At 43.2% G+C, this 24,407-nt stretch overlaps 1 protein-coding gene across 1 annotated transcript; it reads right to left on the minus strand.

Annotated features, from left to right (window-relative positions):
- Nucleotides 1–1,854: 1,854 nt before the first annotated feature.
- On the minus strand, nucleotides 1,855–23,339 carry LOC139233869 (lecithin retinol acyltransferase-like). The gene is made up of 2 exons (XM_070864489.1): nucleotides 22,810–23,339; nucleotides 1,855–2,438 (listed from the first exon to the last, which is right to left on the minus strand). The coding sequence occupies exons 1-2, from the start codon at nucleotides 23,263–23,265 to the stop codon at nucleotides 2,286–2,288; spliced, it is 609 nt and encodes a 202-aa protein (XP_070720590.1). The 5' UTR covers nucleotides 23,266–23,339; the 3' UTR covers nucleotides 1,855–2,285.
- Between the last annotated feature and the right edge of the window lie 1,068 nt (nucleotides 23,340–24,407).

The following is a 24,407-nucleotide window of genomic DNA, read 5'->3' on the forward strand; positions in this document are numbered from 1 at the left end:
AAATAATCAGGAAGGCAAATGGAATGTTGACCTTAATTGCAAGAGGGAGAGTACAAAAGCAGAGAAGTCCTGCTACAACTGTATAGGGTATTGGCGAGGCCACACCTAGAGTACTGCGTACAGTTTTGGTCTCCATATTTAAAAGGAGGATATACTTGCATTGGAGGCAGTTCAGAGAAGGTTCACTTGGTTGATTCCAGAGATGAGGGGGGCTGACTTAAGATAAGTAAGATACTCATTGGAGTTCAGATGAATGAGAGGTGATCTTATCAAAAATTCTAAGAAAATGAGGGGGCTCAACAAGGTGGATGCAGAGAGGATATTTCCACTCAGGGGAAACTAAAGCTAGGGAACATATTCTCAGAATAAGTGACTGCCCATTTAAAACTGAGATGAGGAGGAATTTCTTCTCAGAGGGTTGTAAATCTATGGAATTCTATGCCCCAGAGCTGTGGAGGCTGGGTCATTGAATATATTTAAAGGTGGAGATAGACAGATTTTTGAGTGATAAGGAAATAAAGGGTTATGGTGAGCAGACAGGGAAGTGGAGCTGAGTCCATGATCAGATCATCCATGATCTTATTAAATGGTGGAGCAGGCTCAAGGGGCCAGGTGGCCTACTCCTGCTCCTATTTCTCATGTTCACAATGACAGCTAACCTTTATCCCTCTCTTTTATTTCAGGTACTGAAAATGTCAAGGCCTGTACTTCACCTGCTGGTCCAAAATTTGCTGGAGTGTGGGCTGTCGCGGAGTGCCTCATGAATGAATTTTATTTCCCCCTCACCCTTCAGCTTGAAAAAGATTTACACCAGAAATTGCTGGAAGTGCGAGGCAATAGCAAGGTCAACGGGACATCTGGAACCTTGGTGAATGACAGAACCAGCAGTCTTATTGCCGAAAGAAACAAACAGAAAATACAATGAATTATAAATTAGATACATAGAGGGGAAGAGAGATTGGATTAAAATAGAAAGTCAAAGGAAAAGTAAGATTTTTTTATTTTTTATTTTACAAGCCTCTCCGAACAATACACTACCTACAGGCCTGAGACTCCAGTTTCAATTGTTCCCTTTCTCAGTCTGAGGTGGCATAGCACTGCAGGTTCCTGTTTAACTATTTATCTCCCTAGCCATTATTCTACATAAGCAGTTCACAGCAAACTAATTAGAAACATTTTTTCTCCTACTGGTCCTGGAGAAACCACCCTTAATTTCAAATGAATTTCACTTCAGATAAAATTTAAATCAGACAAGACATCTGTTTCTAATGAATAGATTAGCAGGTCCCAGTGCACCATTTGCAATTAAATTAAGACACATGTATTAGAGTCTTAATTGATTTGGCAATTGCAGGAAGTATAGTGTTACCAATAGTTTTATAGAAACTTGCAAGTAAGGTCTGGTGAGCATCTAAAGAAAATGCTACACTGACCACTTTGTGTAATGTAGCCGAACAAACAGCCCAATTTAACATACCCAAGGGCACATTTTCCTATACATTCTGATGCTCAGTATAATTGTGAAGGCCTTTAATGAGGGGCTCAAAGAAACCAGATAGTCATCTCATTTCCCACGAGAATAAGCTCACCCATCATTGCTTGGTTATCACCACTATTCCTTCCTCCAGCACAATAGTTGCTCTGTTCAAAACCCCTGAATCTTAAAAGACTACTGTATATCCAAGGTAAATTATATAGAAGGAAAGGTGAAATTGGAAGGATGTTATGTTTGGTGCTCGACTTGCACGTGAACACGTGCAGACAAAATAAATTTGCTCAAGATCATTTTTTTTTTTTTTTAAAAAGTGTTTTATTTTTTTTTTAAATCTGAGAGTTGTGACCTACTGACCACAGTATATATAGTTGCCAATTTAAAAATTCCCAAATGTTAACACTCCTGTGAGCAAATACACATTTGGATATACAATCCATACAGGATGCTGTGTGTGTGGTCAAAACTGAACGGTTAGCATAAGCAAGTACAAAGAAGAATGTAGGTGAAGTGCCAAAACATAAAATGTAATTGTTCTTAATTCAGAGTTTCAAACATAGTACAGCTTCAGTGTTAAGTTAGATTTTAGGAGTCTATTCAGTACAAAAAAATTAAAAAACAGATGGGCTTACATAGTAAGCCAAATACAAATTTTATTTTGTGTATTGATGGAGCCACACCTCACAAAAAGACCAACTATTTTACTGAAACAGACGAACATTTATAAATCATGTTTGTACATAATTGGTAAACTATAAACACATTTACATTGCATTTGAGGTCACTGCACAAATTAGCCAGCCATCCATAGGAAGAATGGTATGAAGATGGTGGGGAGTGTGGTGGAGGGCCCAAAACCCAGACAAAAAATCCCAGCCAGCCCTAACGCAGCGGTGACAAAAATACTCCTCTGGTCCCGGATTATAGTCTTCACTGCTTCACAGAACTGCAAGACAAATCATAATGTTACTAAAAAAGATTCAGGTATGGTAATACAGTACCAGTTTAGGGCTCAGATTTAGTAGCTGATTGTCTTTAAATAAATTTTAAAAAGTACTATGTAATGCTATCTTTACTTTTCCAAATATATTGCATGTACACACACACACACACACACACACACACGAGGTCATGATCACCTGGAGCAAAACATTTTTGTCCAAGAAATCCACAAGAACAAACTGAAGTTTTTTGCCAGCCAATTTTTGTCTAGGAAAAACAACTACTTCACCAAAGGCCTGCCAAGATTAGGAACACCTGAGGAAGTCACTTGTGCAATCTCAGTGTGGCACTGTACATCAGTGCATTGCTATATGAGGACACAACTATTGACAAATATTTAAGTGCTCAGGAAACCAAAAGCTTCTTTAATGGCTATGCTCCCCATTTGCAATTGTCACATTTTCAGTGATGCTCTGGAGATAGTCCACATCACAGGAGTGAGTTAGAATGGCCTAGTAGTTGGAAATGTTGATTTGTGTGACTTGTACATTTACTAAGATTTTTAATCTCTAAAGAAGAATCTCCTTTAAATCCTCCAAATAAAAGTATTTGATTGAGTTACAGCTTTATATCCCCTGCTCAATATCAGTTTGAAAATTCAGTGTTTGTAGAGTTGAACCACATCCTTGAGTAGTACTAAAAAACAGAATTAATCCACTCAATTTAAGCAAAACTTTAAAGTATGAAAACCTCAACAACTTCAGCATTGTTTATTAACTCAGCCAAAGCTATACTCTAGACCAAACCGCAAGCTGAAAAAAATCCTAAATTAACTAACTTGATTAAATACTGAAGGACTGAAACAATATCAGGAAAGGAAGCAATTTACCAGTTCAATATTTTTAACACTACTGAACACTGGCCTCATGGCAGCTAATGAAAATGGGACAAAGAGTGCAGCACAGGAAGAGTTCATTTCATTTATCAATGGGACAGTTAGGTAAATGTGGAAGCCATGGAACAGTATAGAAGAGTTTATTCACAAGAAACTAGTGCTCCACAGCAGCAAATCTCATGCACTTATCTGCTCACGTCTTCCAGGCAAAACACTGCCACATCTGTGGGGTGGGGCCATCTCCATTAATTGCATGGATCAGCCAATTGTACCCACACCTCAACACAATGATTAGTTGCTATTGAATCCATTCTCCATTGGGTGCATTTTTTTTTTATATAAATAAAAAACACCTGAACTATAATGGAGTCATGTGCATCTTGCTCCCTCCCCTTTTATAGGGGGCGCTTGTAAAATATATAATTTTAATGCCCCCAAAAATAAATCACAAGAAACCCACAAAAAAACCCAAAAATTTTTTTTAATAAAAAGAGGGCAGTTAAAAGCATCTGGAGTGTCCCCCAGATCGGGGGGCACTTGATCTAATGTTTATTTTGTTTACTCCAAGAGTTGTGCATTTTGCAACACCACTGGGAATGGTAGAAAGAATGATTAGAACCCTCAAAACCTCCCTGAGTAAAGCAATCCAGGGAATCAGACCAGCATGGCCAGAACGCCTGTCCACCATATTGATGAGACTGCGTGCTACACCGAACCACACAACAGGACTCACCCCTTATAAAACTAATGACTGGACAAGCAATGAAATTCCAAGGGAATAGTTACAAGGAGTAGAGTTAGGCGATAGAATTAGGAAATATGTGATGGAACTGAGTAGACAGTTGAAAGGTATGTGATAGGAAGTGCGAGATAAGTAGGAAGAGGAAGGCAAGAATAAAGGAACAAAACCCCTGGCGGTAGTACCCGAGGTGGAACAAGGGTAATGGCTAGGGTATTACCAGAAAAGCCTGGATTTGCCCCTCAATGGAGCAGACCCTATGAGGTACTCATTAGCAGACACATATGCATGCGTAAATATGAAAAATGGGGGCCGATGGAAACATTGGTCCCGGCTGCAAGAATATAAAGGAGTAGAGGGATGTATTGATAGATGGACTTTTCAGGGGACTAGGATTAATATTTGCAATACCAGCTGTACTTGCCATAATAAAATGGATCTGGGAAAGGTCACATGCCCAAAAAACGGTGCAAACAATCCAGTAGGAGTAGAAATGGTAAGAATCTAACTAAAAACCTGGAATATCCAGGATGTGTTATCAACAGAATGTATATCAACATGATCACCACCACCCTAGAAATAGTGGATGCATTGGTGATCATTTTCGAATAGTCTATCGACTCTGGATCAGTTCCTATGGACTGGCGGGTAGCTAATGTAACACCACTTTTTAAAAAGGGAGGGTGAGAGAAAGCAGGTAATTATAGACCGGTTAGCCTGACATCAGTAGTGGGGAAAATGTTGGAATCAATCAATTATTAAGGATGAAATAGCAGCACATTTGGAAAGCAGTGACAGGATCGGTCCAAGTCAGCATGGATTTATGAAGGGAAAATCACGCTTGACAAATCTGGAATTTTGTGAGGATGTAACTAGTAAAGTGGACAAGGGAGAACCAGTGGATGTGGTGTATTTGGACTTTCAAAAGGCTTTTGACAAGGTCCCACACGAGATTGGTGTGCAAAATCAAAGCACATGGTTTTGGGGGTAATATACTGACATGGATAGAAAACTGGTTGGCCGACAGGAAGCAGAGGGTCGGGATAAACGGGTCCTTTTCAGAATGGCAGGCAGTGACTAGTGGAGTGCCGCAGGGCTCAGTGCTGGGACCCAAGCTCTTTGCAATATACATCAATGATTTGGATGCGGGAATTGAGTGTAATATCTCAAAGTTTGCAGATGACACTAAACTGGGTGGCGGTGTGAGCTGTGTGGGGGATGCTAAGAGGCTGCAAGGTGACTTAGCCAGGTGAGGTGAGTGGGCAAATGCATGGCAGATGCAGTATAATGTGGATAAATGAGGTTATCCACTTTGGGGGCAAAAACACGAAAACAGATTATCTGAATGGTGGCAGATTAGGAAAGGGGGAGGTGCAACAAGACCTGGGTGTCATGGTTCATCAGTCATTGAAAGCTGGCACACAAGTGCAGCAGGCAGTAAAGGTGGCAAATTGTATGTTGGCCTTCATAGCTAGGGGATTTGAGTATAGGAGCAGGGAGGTCTTACTGCAGTTGTACAGGGCCTTGGTGAGGCCTCACCTGGAATAGTGTGTTCAGTTTTGGTCTCCTAATCTGAGGAAGGACGTTCTTGCTATTGAGGGAGTGCAACGAAGGTTCACCAGACTGATTCCCGGGATGGCCGGACTGACATGAGGAGAGACTGGATCAACTGGGCCTTTATACATTGGAGTTTAGAAAGATGAGGGGATCTCAGAAAATACAAGATTCTGACAGGACGGGACAGGTTAGATGCGGGTAGATTGTTCCCGATGTTGGGGGGAAGTCCAGAACCAGGGGACACAGTCTTAGGATAAGGGGTAGGCCATTTAGGACTGAGATATGAGAAACTTCTTCTCAGTTGTTAACCTGTGGAATTCCCTGCCGCAGTGTGTTGTTGATGCCAGTTCGTTGGATATATTCAAAAGGGAGTTAGATGTGACCCTTGCGGCTAGAGGGATCAGGGGGTATGGAGAGAAACCAGGAAAGGGGTACTGAGGGAATGATCAGCCATGATCTTATCGAATGGTGGTGCAGGCTCAAAGGGCCGAATGGCCTACTCCTGCACCTATTTTCTATGTTTCTAATAATTCTACAAGGACAAGGAAGAAACTAGTAGCCCATCACCCACCCTGGAGGGAAGTACAAGTTGTAACAATCATACAGGAGGGGGAAATGATGTTTCTGTGCGAGAGAACTCCAAGCTGCCCTCACAACAAAGAGGGCCAAGGGGAGTGGGGGGGGGGGTGCGTGGAGTAATGAAATACACAAAATTAAAACACACACTTTGGAATACACAAGATAATCACAATATTTCTAAATCTGACCTAACAATCCCCAGTTTCTGCAGGTCAAAAACAATAAGCATGTATAAAAATCTGACACTGCAGGCCTTCGATGGACCAGAGTCTAAGATCGAGGTTTATCACATTAAATGGAAAGGTTAGATGAAAAAAGGGGATATTAGAAATGATGGGCGCAGGATATGCGGTGGGTGTAGCAACAGTAAACACTATGGGCCCAAGTTTCCACACGATAAAAAACGGCCGCCCCTCCGAGCTGGGCGCCCGTTTTTCACGCCTAAAACGGCGCCGGAAAAAAACTCGATTCTGGAGCGCTTTGCAGCTCCTTGTCTGTTTGGTGCGGCGCCCAGGGGGGCGGAGCCTACACTCGTGCCGATTTTTTAAGTGGGAGGGGACGGGTACTATTTAAATTAGTTTTTTTTCCTGCCGGCAACGCTGCGCGTGCGCGTTGGAGCGTTCGCGCACGCACAGTGTGAAAAAAAACATTGGCACTCGGCCATTTTAGAAAGTGCTGCAGAAAACGTGAAGATTTGTTCTTGGACACCTACAAAGGCTTGTATTTTAATTTTATTGATATTTCTGTGTGTGAGGGAGTGCTTTTAGCAAAACTGCTGAAGAAATCACCTGCTGAAATCAGTGAGTTCAGCTTTTCACTGCTAAACTTGCAGTACCTGTGCCTGCAAATTAAGGACTGTGTTTGGAGAAAAAAAGTGCCAATTCAACTTTGCAATGGATCAATGTCTACCAAAAAAAAAGAATTTCTCACATGAGGAAGTTGAGATATTAGTGAATGTAATTGAGCAGAGATGGCAGGAGCTAGATACCAGCAACAGAGGTCGCATAAAAGTGCCACCAAAAGAAATGAAGAAACGCTGGAACCAAGTTGCAGAAGATTACTGCGCAGTGGTGCACACCAGGAGATCTGGAAGTCAGTGTAAAAAGAAATGGCACGACCTTGGTCAAGTAGTTAGTGCAAGTAGTATTTCCCATTTTTAATTTAATCGTAATTGTAACCTGGCTATCTGCATGTCCCACCTTGCAGACTAACACTCTGTAAAAAGTTATATTTTACTCTTTGCAGAAGAAATTGGCCCACAACAAAAGGGAAGCAACTTGAACAGGAGGAGGCATGCCCAAAACCCTTGGAACAAAGGGTAGCTGCTATGATGAGTCGGACATGGAGTAAAGCAATCGGTACAGCACAAGCTGGGCCCGCACGCGAGGAAGAGGGCAAGTCCTGAAAATGCATCGTGGCCCTTTAAATCAACCTGCTGCCTGGCCTGCTATGTGTGAGAGTACTCATGCCACCCACCCAGCCCCCTCCCTTGTTGTTAAGCATTTGACTGTTTAGATGTATTTTGCAGAACATGATGACGATGCTGCTGCTGCTGCCAATCCTGAGGGTACAGAACAAGGACCAGTACAACCAGCTGCGGACGATCCAGACTGGATGATGGCAGCGATGACTGAACTGTCTGCAGTGGGGAGCTTCCAATTTAATGTTTATGAGCCCCCATCAAGATGCATCAGAGTTTCAACCCCTAGCATAGGTCTTGGTCCCACCATCCATGGTTTCGCTTCCGATGTTGCGGGTCCCAGTGGTGCTGCTGGTATAATGCAGCTTTCTACAGTCACTGCACTACCGTCCCAGCCTACGCCTCCCTCTCGCATAAGTTCTGGTTCCACCTACTACGGTTTCGATTCCGACGCTTCGGGTCCCAGTGTTGCTGCTGATATCATCGAGCAGTTTACACCCATTCATCCAACATCCCAGCCCATGGCTCGCACTAGAGTGCTGCCGTCTGCAACATAGAGCATCCCACCATTCCAGCCCGAGCCTCTCCCTCCAGTTCAGCTGTCTGGAACACAGAGCGTCCCAGTCGCAGCCTGTGCCTCCCTGTGCAGTGGTGCCGCTTGCAACACCGAGCATCCCACCGTCCGTGCCCGCGCCTCCCAGTGTAGTGGTGCCACGAGGCAGACCCAGGCAGAGAAGGAGATTGGAGACACGCTCTCCTGAGATGCAGCGTGCAACAGATGCGGCTCAGGTTGTGGCATTGGGTATGGAGACCAATGAGCTTACCCGATCACTCATCGGTGGCGTCAATGCAGTAGGTGAAGAGTTGACGGGCCTGACGGGAGAAATAGCAGTAATGACACGGGAACTTAGGGAGGGAATGTCCGAGGGAGTGCAATCGACAGCACAGGCCATCAGGGAGGGTGTGCAAATTACAACACAGGCCATCAGGGAGGGTGTGCAAATTACAACACAGGCCATCAGAGAGGGCAAGCAAATTACAGCACAGGCCATCAGAGAGGGCATGCAAATTACAGCACAGGCCATCAGGGAGGGCATGCAAATTACAGCACAGGCCATCAGGGAGGGCATGCAAATTACAGCACAGGTCATCAGGGAGGGCATGCAAATTACAGCACAGGCCATCAGGGAGGGCATGCAAATTACAGCACAGGCCATCAGGGAGGGCATGCAAATTACAGCACAGGCCATCAGGGAGGGCATGCAAATTACAGCACAGGCCATCAGGGAGGGCATGCAAATTACAGCACAGGCCATCAGGGAGGGCATGCAAATTACAGCACAGGCCATCAGGGAGGGCATGCAAATTACAGCACAGGCCATCAGGGAGGGCATGCAAATTACAGCACAGGCCATCAGGGAGGGCATGCAAATTACAGCACAGGCCATCAGGGAGGGCATGCAAATTACAGCACAGGCCATCAGGGAGGGCATGCAAATTACAGCACAGGCCATCAGGGAGGGCATGCAAATTACAGCACAGGCCATCAGGGAGAGCATGCAAGTGTCGGCACAGGCCATCAGGGAGGGCCTGGTTGAGGTAGCTGCTGCAATAAGGGCACACAGCCCAGCCAATCAAATGACACCCCCATGAGGAAGTGAATGTTCACTGAGATGTGGATGAGACATGGTTGCAGCCTTTCTTTACTGCTTTTGTTCTTGTTCTTGATGTAGCTGTAGTAGCGTTTTTCAAATTGAAATTGTTTTGTAAGTTTTGTTACAACTTATAAGGAATCTTATGGTTTTTAAGTGATCTTATAGTGCAAATGCTCATTTTTTTTTGTATCTTATTTAATTTTGCACCTAAAAAGTGATCCTGAAGTTTGTGTTCTTCAGAGTGTAAGATTTTTCAAATTGAAATTGTTTTGTAAGTTTTGTAACTTTACAAGTTTATAAGTGATCTTCAAGAGTCATATTAAAAAGTATAGTTTGATACAACAAATATTTTATTAGTGTGACGTTAATTTTTCAATAAAATATTTTTTCATTACACTGTTTCATGTTCCATTAACACAACACAACAACTGCAAAGAATAAACATGTCCATATGCAAGTGTTCGCAGAGCCCTCAGGCATCAGTAGTTGAAGCGTTCACGGATGAGCTGCTGGCGCAAGGCTCGAGCAATCATTAAAGGGGCACGATGGACGGCCCTCCTCCGACCTCGTGCTCGGGCATCAGGCACTTGCATGCTTTCCTGATTGTCGTTATCATCCACATCCTAGTCTTCCGTAATACTATCATCGTGCACTGGACCTTCACGTGAGTCTTCGGGTTCCACTACCAGCTCCTGCTGCCTCATGATGGCTAAGTTATGAAGCATGCAGCACACAACAGTGAAGTGACCGACCATCTCAGGAGAGTATTGCAACTGTCCTCCGGAATGGTCCAGGCATCAGAATCGCTGTTTCAATATGCCAATGGCCCTCTCAATGATGCTGCCCGTCTCAATGTTCGCCATGTTGTATTGACGGTCAGTTTCTGTCCGTGTCACACGTGAGGGTGTCATGAGCCAGGTGGTCAGGTCGTACCCTTTGTCTCCCAGTAGCCAGCTCTGCCCTTCTGGCTGCTGCTCAAACATGTCAGATAGAACGCTGTTGCGTAGGATGAACACATCGTGGGTGCTGCCAGGGTATCTCGCATCGACTGACATGATGCGCTGCTCGTCATCACACACAAGCTGCACATTGATAGAGTGGAAACCTTTCCTATTTCGGTACTGCTCAGAATCCTCCACGGGTGCTCACAAGGCTATGTGGGTACAATCAATGCAGCCCTGTACCTTTGGGAAGCCGGCAATCCTGAAGAAGCCCACAGCCCTCTCATGGATCGTTTGTGCAGTCATTGGGAAATTGAAGAAGTCATTCCTTCGCGCATAAAGTGCAGCCGTGGCCTGATAAATGCAGGCATGTATTGCACGTTGAGAGATGGCACACACATCTCCAGTTGTAGCCTGAAACGATCCCGAGGCATAGAAAGAAAGTGCAGCTGTTACCTTCACTTCAACAGACAAGGCAGTTGTCCTTCTGCTTCTGGGCTGCAAATCTGCTCTCACCATATCACAGATCTCAGTGACAACTTCTCTGCGAAAACACAGCCTTTTCACACAATCAGCCTCGCTCATGTCCAGGTACGAGCGCCTGGTTCGATATTGTCGACGTAGGCAAGGTCTCCTGCCCATCAACCTACGGGCTACGACGTTCCTGGTGCGGTGAGCTCTATACAATTCTCTCCTATGCAGTGAATTGATGGCGAACCATTGCATAATATGTGGTGTTGACAATGCAGCACCCATTCTGCAAATGTAAATATAAAACTGTCGATGTGGCTGCCTCGCCCTGTCCAAATGGCCTCAGTCCCCCTCACAGCTCGAAGCCTGCTGCTGTATCTTTGGCTGCCTGCCTGCCCCTCCCTCCCCTCCCTCCCGTTCGCGGGAACATCGCTGAGCTGACTGAAGCACTTTCACACAGGTAAGAAGATGGTTTATTTAATCTTTTCTTTGTTTATAAATGTTTATTCAGGTTGGATTTATTTGTATAATATTTGTAGAAGTATAAATAAGGATCTATTGTAGAATTTAATGACTTCCCTTCCCTCCCTTCCCCCCCCCTCCCCCCCACCTCGTTCTGGACACCTAATTTGTAACCTGCGCCTGATTTTTTTTAATGTGCAGAACAGGTTTTTTCAGTTCTACAAAAATCTTCACTTGCTCCATTCTAAGTTAGTTTGGAGTACGTTTTCACTGTGGAAACTTTGAAATCAGGCATCAGTGGCCGGACACGCCCCCTTTTGAAGAAAAAATTCTGTTCCAAAGTAGAACTGTTCTACCTGACAAAACTGCAGAAAAAAAAATGTGGAGAACTGCGATACCCAAGATAGTCCGTTCTCCACCAGTTGCTCCTAAAAATCAGGCACAAATCATGTGGAAACTTGGGCCCTATAGATCTCCAGTTAGTAGAAGAGCAGGTTGACACACTCATCCAAACCCTAAGAGGGTTGCTGGAGATGGAAGATAAGATGCAGGCCCAATTGGGAGATGGGGCTGAACGAGAATTGGCCCACACACTAAGGGTTCATGCCAAGACAATTAACTTAAATGTGAACCAAAAGTACAATAGCAAATGTGGATGAAATGCCATGGTATGCACCAGGTATGGAGCATGGATGATAAATACAATAGAACATAACTTAGAACAGCTACAAAATGGAGGTGTCCAAGATTGGATAACCAATGATATATTCAGGGAATGGACCTTGAGGGAAAAAGTTAATTGTCTTGGCATGAACCCTTAGTGTGTGGGCCAATTCTCATTCAGCCCCATCTCCCAATTGAGCTTGCATCTTATCTCCTATCTCCAGCAACCTCTTAGGGTTTGGATGAGTGCATCAACCTACTATCTGGAGATCTATAATGTTTACTGTTGCTACGCACACCGCATATCCTGCGCCCATCATTTCTAATATCCCCCTTTTTCATCTAACCTTTCCATTTAATGTGATGAACCTCAGGGTCTTAGACTCGGGTCCATCTAAGGCCCAGAGTCAGATTTTTATACATGCTTATTGTTTTTGACCCGCAGAAACTGGGGATTGTTAGATCGGTCAGATTTAGAAATAGTGATTATCTTCTGGTGTATGTTTAATTTCATGTATTTCATTACGAACCCCCCTTTGGCCCTCTTATGTGAGGGCAGCTTGGAGTTCTCCCCTTGCACAGGAACATAGATCCCGCTCCTGTGAAATCAGGCAAAACAGCCATGTATGGGTTCCTAAAACTAAATGTGTAACTGGTCATGAGAATATAATTGGATTTGTACTATCAATACCACAATATGATGTGACCAAGGGGAACCTCCTATATAAAGTCGATAATATAGGAGAACGAACAAACAGGTCAGATACCACAAACTGCACCAATACATTAAGGGAGATGATACCAAGGGTGTGTGCATTAAAGATTGTTATAGTAACCACCAGGTTGTTTTGTGCCGAGAATATCCAAACTTTGATCAAGATGATGAGGATACAGCCGCACAGAAGGATGAGTCCTGAGCCTAGCCCCGCTGATGCTAGATTCCAAGACAACAGCAGCCCCACAAAGTAACGGGCAATGGTGTGTCAGCACCTCAGCCACTAACATGACTGTGGGAGGAGTAACACACTGCCCCATCACTACCACCGACTTTTGCTTCACGACCAGACAAGAGGTTAATATTCAGGGACATATTATATACCCAGAATTAAAAGATGAAATGGTCAATGGAACGGTAGCAGACACTATAAAGGCAGGGTACGAGGGCTTCAAAGAGCCTCAGGGAAAACCCATTCCAAAACTGAGGAACAGACAGCGTGGGGAAGTGTGTCCTTGAGCAACGACAAAAATACATCATCCTGATGAAGTGCTGGCCAATCAACCATGGTATATACAACTATAGAATTTTGGACTTAATATACATGTACACCCTTCAATAAAAATTATATCACATGTATTAGTGATAAGCATCATTCAATCAACATCTGCGCTTAGATGTAGGAGGAGAAGGATGAAAGCACTGGTAAAAGCCACTCAAATACAAAAGGAAGCCTTCACTGAAAGTACATAACAAGGGAGATGAACCAAACCAACAAGAATACCTGATCTGAGTCGTGAGTATCCCAATCCTATCACCTAAATCAATTAAATCAGGGCAGGAGACAGGTCTAGTAAGGTAACAACAAAAAATGTGGTCATGGTGGGTGCAATGTCTAAGCTTGTAATGTTGTAGCTCCACACTGTGAATGTGGACATTGTTACTGCAACTAAAGATGAATAAATGTGTCAGCTGATCAGAAGCTTCCAGAACTTGAGATGCTGTGCCATTATAGAAAGCTGTGCATGCTTGTGAATATATCAGTGGATTAATAGAATAACCATATGACCAGAGGGAGGATTGAAGGGGGAATTAGAGCGTTAAATGCACTTTATACTAGCAAGGCAAAAAAAATAAGCTGATGCAGCAAATCATCAGGTGCAAAGGGCAGTCTGCAATAGCCTAACCACAGGACATGTTTTTCTAGAACAATGGTCCTAAGTTTATGGTGTAAGTTCCTGTTATTGGCAGGAGGCAGAATGCATCTGTTCATACTCAAGATTGTCAAGCAGTAGAGAGAATGACCAATGATAATGTAAATGACTTTGCAAAGAATTCTGTATAAAGAAGCAGCTCCGAATATATTCGAAGAGAACGGTTGGGAAGGCACCCAGTTAAGGAACTGGTGTAAACCATGTCTCCCTTGATCAGGCAATTAAGCAATTCTTTTCTCCACAGCAGACCTGTGTTGAGTGTCTGTCATACTCCATCATCAGACCCTAGCTGCCACCTCCTGCTGTTCTCTGGGGAAGGTGCCCTGGAGTGCCGAGTAGGGAAACCCTCCTCATCCTCAACACAGCTACGTCCATTTTGCCAAATAGTAATTTGAAAGCAGCATCATGCCCTCACTTACCCACAGACTCAGTTTGGGGCCTCCACATTGGGTTTGTCACTGCCATTTTTCCTGGCACTTCTTTCTCTTCCCCTTGGTAACTCCTGACAAAATCAATTTGAGCCTTGATAGAAGGATGAACAATATTTGTTCCCATATGTAGACACTTAGCACCATTGGAATCAATCTCACTGAAGAGACCAGAACACTGGCATTCTGAAACTGCCCATTTCAGAATGCATGAAAAGCCATCAGAAATGCTCAAACATGCAGTTAGTTAAAGAGGCTCATCTGTGGCAGAAAAATAAAAAAAATCACTCATTTTGCAGCACGAAATCACAATTCTGTTGCAATGAGTTTATTGAGACTTAAATTGCTGACTATGCTTAATCATTTCATTCTAAAAGTAGTATTAAGCTTAGCCAATGTATTGTTTAGAATGGTTTACATAATTGCCATTTGACTCACTGGTTTCCTGAACCTAGACATTTCAGAAAGTGTTCTGAAGGTTTAACGGATGTGGTTTCCTTCTGAAATTTGTGTGAACAGAAAACCCATGACTTGTTCGTCAATAGGTTCTTTATGAGCCGGAGTCAACAAAGCAAACCAAGAGTCAAGTTTGCTGTATTAGAAACAAGTATAGACTGAAAACTTCCATGAGGTTAACATGATTTTTATGCATATGGAACTAAAAGTAAGTAAAACCATATGAACTCTCATTTGCATAATGACTGGGATGGCAGCCAGGTAACTCTACCCTGAGGGGGACACACTCCTCAGTTCAGCAATGAAACAGAAAAAACACAGTTCAAAGAAATATGTAATATAAATTAAATGCTACATGTTGAAACATTCAGTACAGATTATTCCACTGGAGAAAGACCCGTTTCAGCTTTGCTACTGCCCTGTATACAAAAGAACAGTCTTGTATTCTGAATCCAAGCCATGTGTTATAGTAACGTGCTTCAATGAGTTCTACTGACAACAGTAGTCTAGATTTTCAGCTGAAGTGATGCCAAGGAGCAGGCATAACTCACAGAAAATGGTGCAAACTTCAGGAGCTGCTTGCCAGCTCCTGGTTTGCCCCCACCACATCTGCCATTTTCTGCTAGAAGTAGTGACAGAGGGCTCATAATACACCCACTAAAGGTGGAGCACAATGAGAGGTTCAGTAATAAGGCAGAATACTCAAAAGGAGAATAGGTAGCAGATCTCAGCAAAGAAAAAAAGAGAAATTTGTGTGTGGTAAATAACAAGAATTTTCATTATATTTTGAGCAGAGAAAGGTTAGGTGCTGTGGAAAAGAGCACAGTTCCAGTTTTAAAAGCAGCAGAGTGTACAAGGCCATAAAAAAACTCATGGTAGTATTACAGGTTTTATGGTAAGAGGTATAAAATAGAAAAAAGTCAAGATGCAACAGTGAATATGTACAAAACAGTAGAAAGACCACAGTTGGAGTAATGTTTACTGTTTGGGCTCCAGGCTCTTGGAAGTATGTTGAGGTGAGATGGGCACAACACCGATTCTCAGGATGCTGCCTGGTGAGGAAATACAAGTATAAAGAAAGAACTGAGATTATGGAGGGATTTGATGGAATGGGAAAAAACAGACCAGATAGAAACAGTTTTCTAGTGAAGGGATCTCGAACAGAGGAATATTGATGTGGGGTTGCAAGGAGTGGCTGCCCTGCTCAGGCCCTAGTTAAATACAAATCGGGGCGCTTTTGAGATAAGTGGTCCCTCTGCCTGCTTCCGACAGGTGCCTCGACCATCTAAATGCACGGAGTAGTTAAAATGGTGACCACTGTGATTACAGGAGTGAGACATCGTCAAAAATGCTCATTTTTAAAATGGCCCCTGCCCTGTACCCGCTGGACAGGATGGGTTCAAAATCAATTCCCATGTCAACATTTAAGAATGGGTTGGATTGGTAGTTGATGAAGTGGGTTTGATAAAGGGATACAGGAACAGGGTAGGCTCATTGGGGAGGAGAAACAACACAGATTGATTGAGCTGGATGGCCTGTTGTCATTTTATGTAAAGAAGGTGGAAGGAAGAAGTGTCAGTGGGGTCTAGATGGAACCTGATGACCATTGTGCTGCCATTGTGCTGTTTGGGGTGGGGGTGGGGGTGGGGGGGGGGGGAAGAAAGAGTAGAGTAGAAAGAGAAACAGGAACATGGGGAGGGGGGAGGGGGGAAGGAAGTCAGGTTTAAACGAGAAGATTTGAGTCAAGCCCAGGATATCAATCAGGAGCTTTCTCTACCAAGGGAGTAAACATTCTAGAAGGCAACATTGAGTCAGTGGTTAGGTACTCACCAGGAGAGTTGGAGCATAGAGGGACAGAAGTTTAGAGGATTAATTCCTGGCAAGAAAACCAGGTGTGATGTTTGTCAGGAAAGCGACTCAAGACATTTGGGCTTTCTGCTCTGAAAACAATAGCAATGGATTGCGCAGTGGGTGTGGTGGAGGATGCCTATTGTAGAACAAACTGAAGCAATGGACATCTCCATGGACTCGAGCCTGGAACTGCTGTAGCAGAGGTGGTCAGCATCAGAGTGGTATCAGGTCAGGCAGAGCAATGAAGGGCCCCATTTCAGAAAACAAATATGAAGCGGTTGGGGGTATAGATGGCAGAGGCCAGAGGAAAGCGGAGAGATGGCCAGGATATAGCAGGACTTTGGTCTAGAAAGGAAGCCAGTAGATTATAACTTGGTAGTGGAGGAGGTAAGTTTGCTTCATACTCCTGCAGTCAGATTGTTGCTCTAGAACTATGACATCCTGATCTGTGAATCACACTTATGCTGGCTCTTGGGTGGAGTACAAATTCAGAAGAAAATTCTTTGCCCAAAGAGTGGTGAGAATGTGGAACTCACTACCACAGGGAGTGGTTGAAGCAAATAGTTTGGATGCATTTAAGGGGGGGGCTAGACAAGCCTATGAGGGAGAAGGGAAGAGAGAGTTATGGAGATAGATTTAGATGAGGAAAGACAGGAGGCAGCTCAAGTGGAGCATAAATGCTGGCTGGGCCAAATGGCCTGTTTCTGTGTTGCGTAATTCTATGTAATCCTATGCAAGGTGGGATGAAAAAGGAAATAGACTTGCTGCATCTTGCCACACAACGTGCCATTACTCAAACATGACTAATATTGCAATGACTTCTACTGAAATTATGGGAATTCTAGCTTGTTTCACCACTACTCAGTTCAAGAGGCAATAATCCTTCCAGAAATTGAAGTTGTCCAGGCCCCACACACTGGAAGACCCTTTCTAAACCTCCATCTTTCCTCCTTTCAAACCCAGCTCTCTACAAAGCTTCAGGTGATCCCCAACAATCTCTTTCCCTGCATCCATTTTTTTATTTGGTTATGCAACTGTGAAGCATCTTTGTGTTTTCTACATTAAAAAAAAGTTGCTGTAGAAGTTGAAACTGTTGTTTTACATAGCTGGGGTGGGGGAGGGGGGAGAGAGGAGAGGAGGAGAAGCGGGGGTGAAAGGAGGACTAAAAAGGAACAGGAATTAAACCTCAGTTCTATTAACCAAAAACTCAATACTAGTGAACTGTGATGATAGTTTAATTGAAGGATTTGTACAGCAGCTTCATCCCAGTTGATGGCTCTTTTGCAGACTAGAAACAGACAGAGGCTTATAATCCAGCACTAGCATAGCCAGAACTACTGCACATTGGGCTGCCATGTGCCCTGTTGTAATGTCCATTATCCTGCAAGGTCATACACAAACAGAAAATGCTGGAAATACTCAGGTCAGGCAGCATCTGTGGAGAGAGAAACAGTCAACATTTCTGGTCGATGACCTTACTTGGTGACTATACTTCATTGGCTGTGAAGTGTTTTTGGAGTACACACATGAAGCAGGTGAGGTAACTCACCATGTGCAGAGACTTGGAAAATCTGCTCCAATATGAGTATCACAGTTAAGACCAATCCTATCCTTATACAATGTTCACATTTGCCATCAGGTCATCATCAGGAATGGGAACTGCGGCTGATCTTTTCCTCACCCTAGTCCAGACATGCAGGGACCAATTGTAGTGCACCTACCATCATCTTGGCAGAGATCAGCTAATTCAGTGCAGGGTTCAGTAACATGAGCTTCCTGGTTTGTATGTCTCACTACCATATCAGGTAACATTTATTCTGAGCAAATCAAGCTGCAATTCAGGATTTCTATTCCAAGTCTTAATTCACAAGTGTTATTGTATTGTCTGTGTTAGAGCTATTAATTTAATAGGATACCTACCTATGCAGAGATCATATACTCAAGGACTTTTTTCTCATCTTTTATAAAAAGCGTTACGAGTTCACTGATGGCAAATGCAATACACCACCCCCAAACCATGACCTGCCCCTCTAATTCAATCTTCTCCAATTTTACATCATCTGGCCCATCACTAACCCCCAATGCATTCCCTCTCCTCCAGCCATAATATCTGGACTCTGGCTAAACCCCTCCACTTCCCCATCTCCCTTTTCATCTTTAAAAGCCTCCTCAAAACCTCTGACCAAACTGCCAAGTACTTTACAAGAGATCAATTCCTGCTCTTTCCCCCCCCCAATTCTGAACTGCTTTGGGGCATTTTTCCATGTAAAAGACAAGTTATAGAAACTTGTTATCACAACCAAGTACCAGGGCGAACTGCATAAATGGTTTTGATGTCATATTGACGTCTGATGGAAGTGCGCATGCATGAGAGCATCAGGCTCTGCTTTAATGCAGTAGATGGTTGAATGACACTATCAGCTCACAGTTGAAAAAGTAGTTACTTGGGTGAAATTCTGAAGGGTTTCCAGTGGCTGTGGAACCAGACCTCCACATGAATTACTGCCTTAAAAGAAACAGGTAGAGACGAATAGAAGAAACACCTTAACGTACAAATGTTCTAGCAACTGATATCAGGGCAACTAGTTTGAAAATACTGAGCAAAAAAAGTGGGAGCCAAATTAATATTTGGAAGAGTGCTTCTACAAGCTGGTTATTTGCACCAAGTCAACCTACTCATACTATTAGGATCCAAATCAGTTCCTGTGATGTCATCAGCACACTTTTTCCCCCAAAGAATGTAATCATAAACCTCAATTAGAAGACACCCCCATAAACACTCCAGCCCCAGGGCTACATGCTGAGTAGACAAACTCAACAATGCACAATGACAACTGGGACTGGTAACCTTTGCAGCAATTCATCTCTTACCCCTCCCTCGACCCCCCCCCCCCCACCCGCATCCCCCAAAGGCCGCAGAAACTCCAAGCCAGGGATGACCCCGGCCATGGATGACCATCAACCCCACACTCTAATGTACAGAACTGTATGTCTGACTTTTTTTTTTACATGCAGGGATTGTGAATATGTATTACAGCATGCACTTCTGAAACCACATCTTAACATGTAACCTTCTTAAACAAGGATTTTGTTTTTAATTACATTTTTGAATTAAAAAAGGTACATTGAATTTTGCTAACATTTTCACTTAAATATTTTCAGATTAATTTAAAGCAAAAGGTCTCTTGATAAACAAGCATTTTGATGACTATTAGTTAATGTCGAACTAAAAGGAACAGCTGCTAATGATTAGCCCCTGACCTCATTATATTGCATTAATTTAAATTATTATCCTTTTCACATGCAATTAAGCAAGCTCTTTATAAAGTACAAACTAAAAATGCAATGAATGTTTAGTTAGAATTTGAAGGAAATGTCAAGTCTACCAATGAGTTGTGTTTCTACTGTCACATCGCAGTTGAAAGATTTGTAAAAATGTATTCAATGTGAATGGGATTGTAGAACTCCCATTGCTGGTTCATTACACCATCAAGATTCTTATTTTTGGTCCATACTTACTAGTAAAGGCAGAGTAATAATTAGCCTACACTAGTAAGTGACCATTCAACAACTGGTTTAGGGCTTTCTGGGTCATGGAAATGTTTATTCAATAACTCCACACAAGAGTCTTGATTAAAAGTGAGTTACCTCTAAGCAAGAAGAAACTAATATTTTCAGCAGTTTTATTGAATCTCAGACTAATGCTCACCCAATATGGTAATGGATTTAACAAAAAAATTGAAAAGGTACTCAAGTTTGAGGTGTATACCAATTGAAAATTAGATAGATTTACACAACTGGTAAATTGTTTATGTAGGGCTTAGTGTTATATGCTGCTTCCCCACAGGCTTGTCATCTCCTGCTTCCCCACCCAATCTGGCTTCAGAGCTATTATCTGCCACTTAAACAGGTTACCTCTCCAGTTTTAAAAAGTTGTTCCTGGAATGTTGCTGGCAAAGCCTGCATTTATTCCCCATCCCTAATTGTTAGGAAGGGAGTTCCAGGATTTAGACCCAGTGTCAATAAAGGATCCTCCTCCTGTTCTCTTGGTCCTCTAGCTCCATGGCCATTCCTTGCTGAATGTTGTTTATTGCACAATGTTACCAGACAGATGATTGTAGACCTTCTCTTACATAGCCCTCACTATCTGCTTCAGCATGCAAATGGTATGGTCCATTGGAATTTGACCATTTTGGGTCGAAACACAGGCTGCAGTCTGTGTTCCACCTTGACCAGTGGGCTTCTCAAAATGGTGTCAATGGTAAAATATCAATCCCCTAGCAGCCACTTGTCCACTCTGCCTGCTCTTTCAAATAGCTAAGAAACAATGGATTGGCACAAAGTGCAGGAATTATGGTAGTTTCTAGTATACTGTGCATTCACTTGCATGATGGTCCAACACTGTCATAGCCTTTCCTATTCCCCAACCCATATGTTTATCATTAGGGGCCTGGATGGGCATAATGAGGCCTCACATGTTTCAGAAACTGCCACCTGATTTTTTAAAAAAAATTTAAAGTGCTGTTGCTGTCTGTTTGGAAAAGCATTTTCCCTGGCAAATAAGTCTCTGGTCACATGTTTGATGAATTAGTCCATCAAAGACTGGGCTGAAAAATGTATCCAATTATGGCTTGGAAGGACCTGGTAGCACAGAAAATATAGTGTGGGTATAGCCAAAGCTCTCCTTGTAGTGGAACACATGTCAAGATCCTGTTTAAGAAAACAGCACACAGTCATCCATGATTCATGGATGAAAGATGAATTTCTTCAAAGATGTGACACTGGGATAAGTGTCACATGCAATTGTAATGCCTTTATCCCACATAAGAATATTCAAAAGGAATTCCCAGGTGACAAAAACAAATTGTTGACTTGTGGAACCAATTTGAGTTTGATAGGCTTACATTGGGAGCTCTAATGAGCCTAGAGTACTCTTTGGAATGCCTCCTAGAATTTTTTAAGATAGTAGTTGAATTCAGAGCCTGTGATTCTGGTGTTTGGGCCCAATGTTTGGTTTCAGTAAAGTGTGCTCCTCAAATGTAACACTAAAGGTATATATAATCTGTTTTGCTAAAGACCAGATAAAGTTTCATTCCTTCAACAGGTACATGGATACCAATAACATCCTGCTCAAGACCATCCCCTTTTGGGTGGTCATATAGCCAAACAGCATTAGTAGTTCTTGAAGAATTTCAACAAAAAGGTGCAAATCAACTGGTGCTTTATTCAAAAAGTAAAGCAAAAACACACTTTACAGAAGAGACAGATAAAAGTAGAAATGTACAAAAATGACAAAAAAATGAGCAAGACTATGAGAGAGAGACAGACATCCAATACATTTTAATTCTTTCAAATATGCTGTAGTTTGAGAGAAAGAACATTTGTGCTTTGGGATCTTCTGGTATTGTACAAGTTATATCAGTCTCTGAATGGGAAAACACCAACCCAGATCAATTGCTATTCGCCAATCCACCAAGTGTCTATTACTCAAAGATTCTTGATTTTTTTTTAAAAAATCAGTACCGATAACCAATGCTGCCCCTCCCCCCAATGCAGCTATTTTCTACAGAATATTTTCCATGTCGCAAACCTACTTTCAAAAAAAGAGAAAAGGTCGATTTGTCCCATCTGATTCGAAAATGCGGATCTGGACAAAAATCATCTGCTTTAGTATGGCCTGGAAGTGTGCATTGATAAAAGAACGGACGCTGTGTTGCGGACCTACCCAAAACTACCGCTGATTTTCCTAGTTGTTTGACTATTTCGACCTAAAAATCTTAATTTCATATTGAAGGGACTTGTGTCTAAACGTGCATAGAAAGCAAAGAATTTGCTGGATATGCTGTCCTGGCACCCAGTCTCTGGTGCATACGTGGTCAATATTGACGTTTCAGCTGACTTACCACCCCAAAGCGGGGTACTCGGACGCATAACATACTGGCAATAGGAGCATTCAAGGATATTTGAGAAGTCATTTAAAGAGTAAATGTCACTTTAAATTCAAATTAAAAGCACTTGCCGTCACAAATTACAAGAGAAAAGTTGCATTTGTTTTAAGAAAGGGCTACCTTTCATTGGTTCCCCAAACCACACCCTATAAGGAATAGGCAACATAACTGAATTAAAACCTAACTTGCTGATCCAAGTAATTTAGATTAATATAAAATATATATTATTTCTAATATAAATAAATGAGTTTTGCAATAAGTATGATATATAATGAACATGCATGTTCCTACTCCTGTTTCTATATCAGAAACTTAAAGATACCGAACATGAAGGGCAGTGCTCAGATCCCAAGTGTTCACAAGCATGCAGTAGAAATTTACCTGGTCAGTCTGGATGCTCACCGCAGTGCCATATCTACAGTAAGTAACAAAATGTTCACAGTTGTTCCACAACAGGCTGTACTCTGTGCTTCCCACCAGCTTCTCGGCTCTCCTTGCAACCTCTTCATTGGGAAGTGCCGGTTTCTTACACAGTGTGTCCATGTGGTTCACTATAACGCAGGCTCCGTACGCAAAATCCTCCACCGAGTCCACTCTGATACGAGCGTTCCTGGAGATGACGCCCAAAATGAGCCGCTGGTTCGTCACAACATCGCGGATGACCTTTTTGTCATCGGTGAACACAGGCAGAATGTCGGGCATCAAATGAGCAACCATTTCATCTCCCAGATAAATGCCATAGTGCGTGAATAGCGTTCGTGGCACTTCCAACAGATCCCCTCTTTTGAGCGACGATATCTCGCAGTAGTTTGCATTCCTGTCCGATTCGGAAGCCATTCTCTGAGTACCAGCTGTAGGTATTTAATATTATTATTTATCCCCCCCACACCCTGCGTTGCAAATGCTGCGTGTTTAAGGTCCATCCGCAGCCTCCGCGCGCCTTTTATACTCGCAGCCCAGCGCGTGGCAACACCAAAACACAAAAGCTGATTGGCTGTCGGCGGGATTTCAGAATCTGCTATTGGTGGCGGGACGTGTTCCATTTGGAGCCTGCAGGAGGAGCGGAGCGCGTGCAAGGCGGGACAGGAAACCTCAGCTCAGGTGTCGGTGTAGTCAGAGAGTACACACACACACAGAATGGGCAGTCAGAGAGTGCACACACATACACAGCATTGGCAGTCAGAGAGTTCATACACACACACAGAGCATAGGCAGTCAGAGAGGTCCTGACATTCCAGGTCCCGAACTTCATGTTAGATGAGTGGAAGATGCCTGTGCGTGATTTATTTTAACGTGGGGTGATCGTTGCATGCGGCTACCACACGGGCTTAGCTGAACGAGGTCTTGGTCCAGTGGCAAGGGGGTCAAGGACGACTGGAGACTAGTCACTGCTGTATGGGCCTAATTGCCTACGACGAGGTGTTGGCTGCAGGCTGCACACACACACACACACACAGCATCGGCAGTCAGAGAATGCACACACACACACACACACACACACAGTGCATAGGCAGTCAGAGTGCACACACAGAGCATCGGCAGTCAGAGTGCACACACACACACACACAGAGCATCCACAGTCAGAGAGTGCACACACACACACACACAGCATCCACAGTCAGAGAGTCCACACACACACACACAGAACATCGGCAGTCAGAGTCCACAGACACACACAGCATCGGCAGTCAGAGCAGAAGAAATACGAGCAGGAGTAGGCCATTTGACTCCTGCTCCGACATGGCTGATCTGATCATGGACTCAGTTCCACTTACCTGTTGTCTATCTCCGCCTTTAATATATTCAAAGACCCAGCCTCCACAGCTCTCTGGGTCAGTGAATTTCACAGATTTACAACCCTTTGAGAGAAGAAATTCCTCCTCATCTCAGTTTTAAATGGGCAGGCCCTTATTCTGAGACTATGCCCCCTAGTTTTAGTTTCCCCTATGAGTGGAAACACACTCTCTGCATCCATCTTG

Source organism: Pristiophorus japonicus, chromosome 2 (genome assembly GCF_044704955.1).
Source record: "Pristiophorus japonicus isolate sPriJap1 chromosome 2, sPriJap1.hap1, whole genome shotgun sequence".
Classification (NCBI taxonomy): domain Eukaryota; kingdom Metazoa; phylum Chordata; class Chondrichthyes; family Pristiophoridae; genus Pristiophorus; species Pristiophorus japonicus.

Excerpts from the sequence above, each read along its gene's own strand:
- LOC139233869 (XM_070864489.1), bottom strand. The coding sequence starts at position 23,265 with ATGGCTTCCGAATCGGACAGGAATGCAAACTACTGCGAGATATCGTCG. Across the intron at positions 2,439-22,809 it reads TGAGCATCCAGACTGACCAG|TTCTGTGAAGCAGTGAAGAC; the intron begins GTAAATTTCTAC and ends TTTGTCTTGCAG.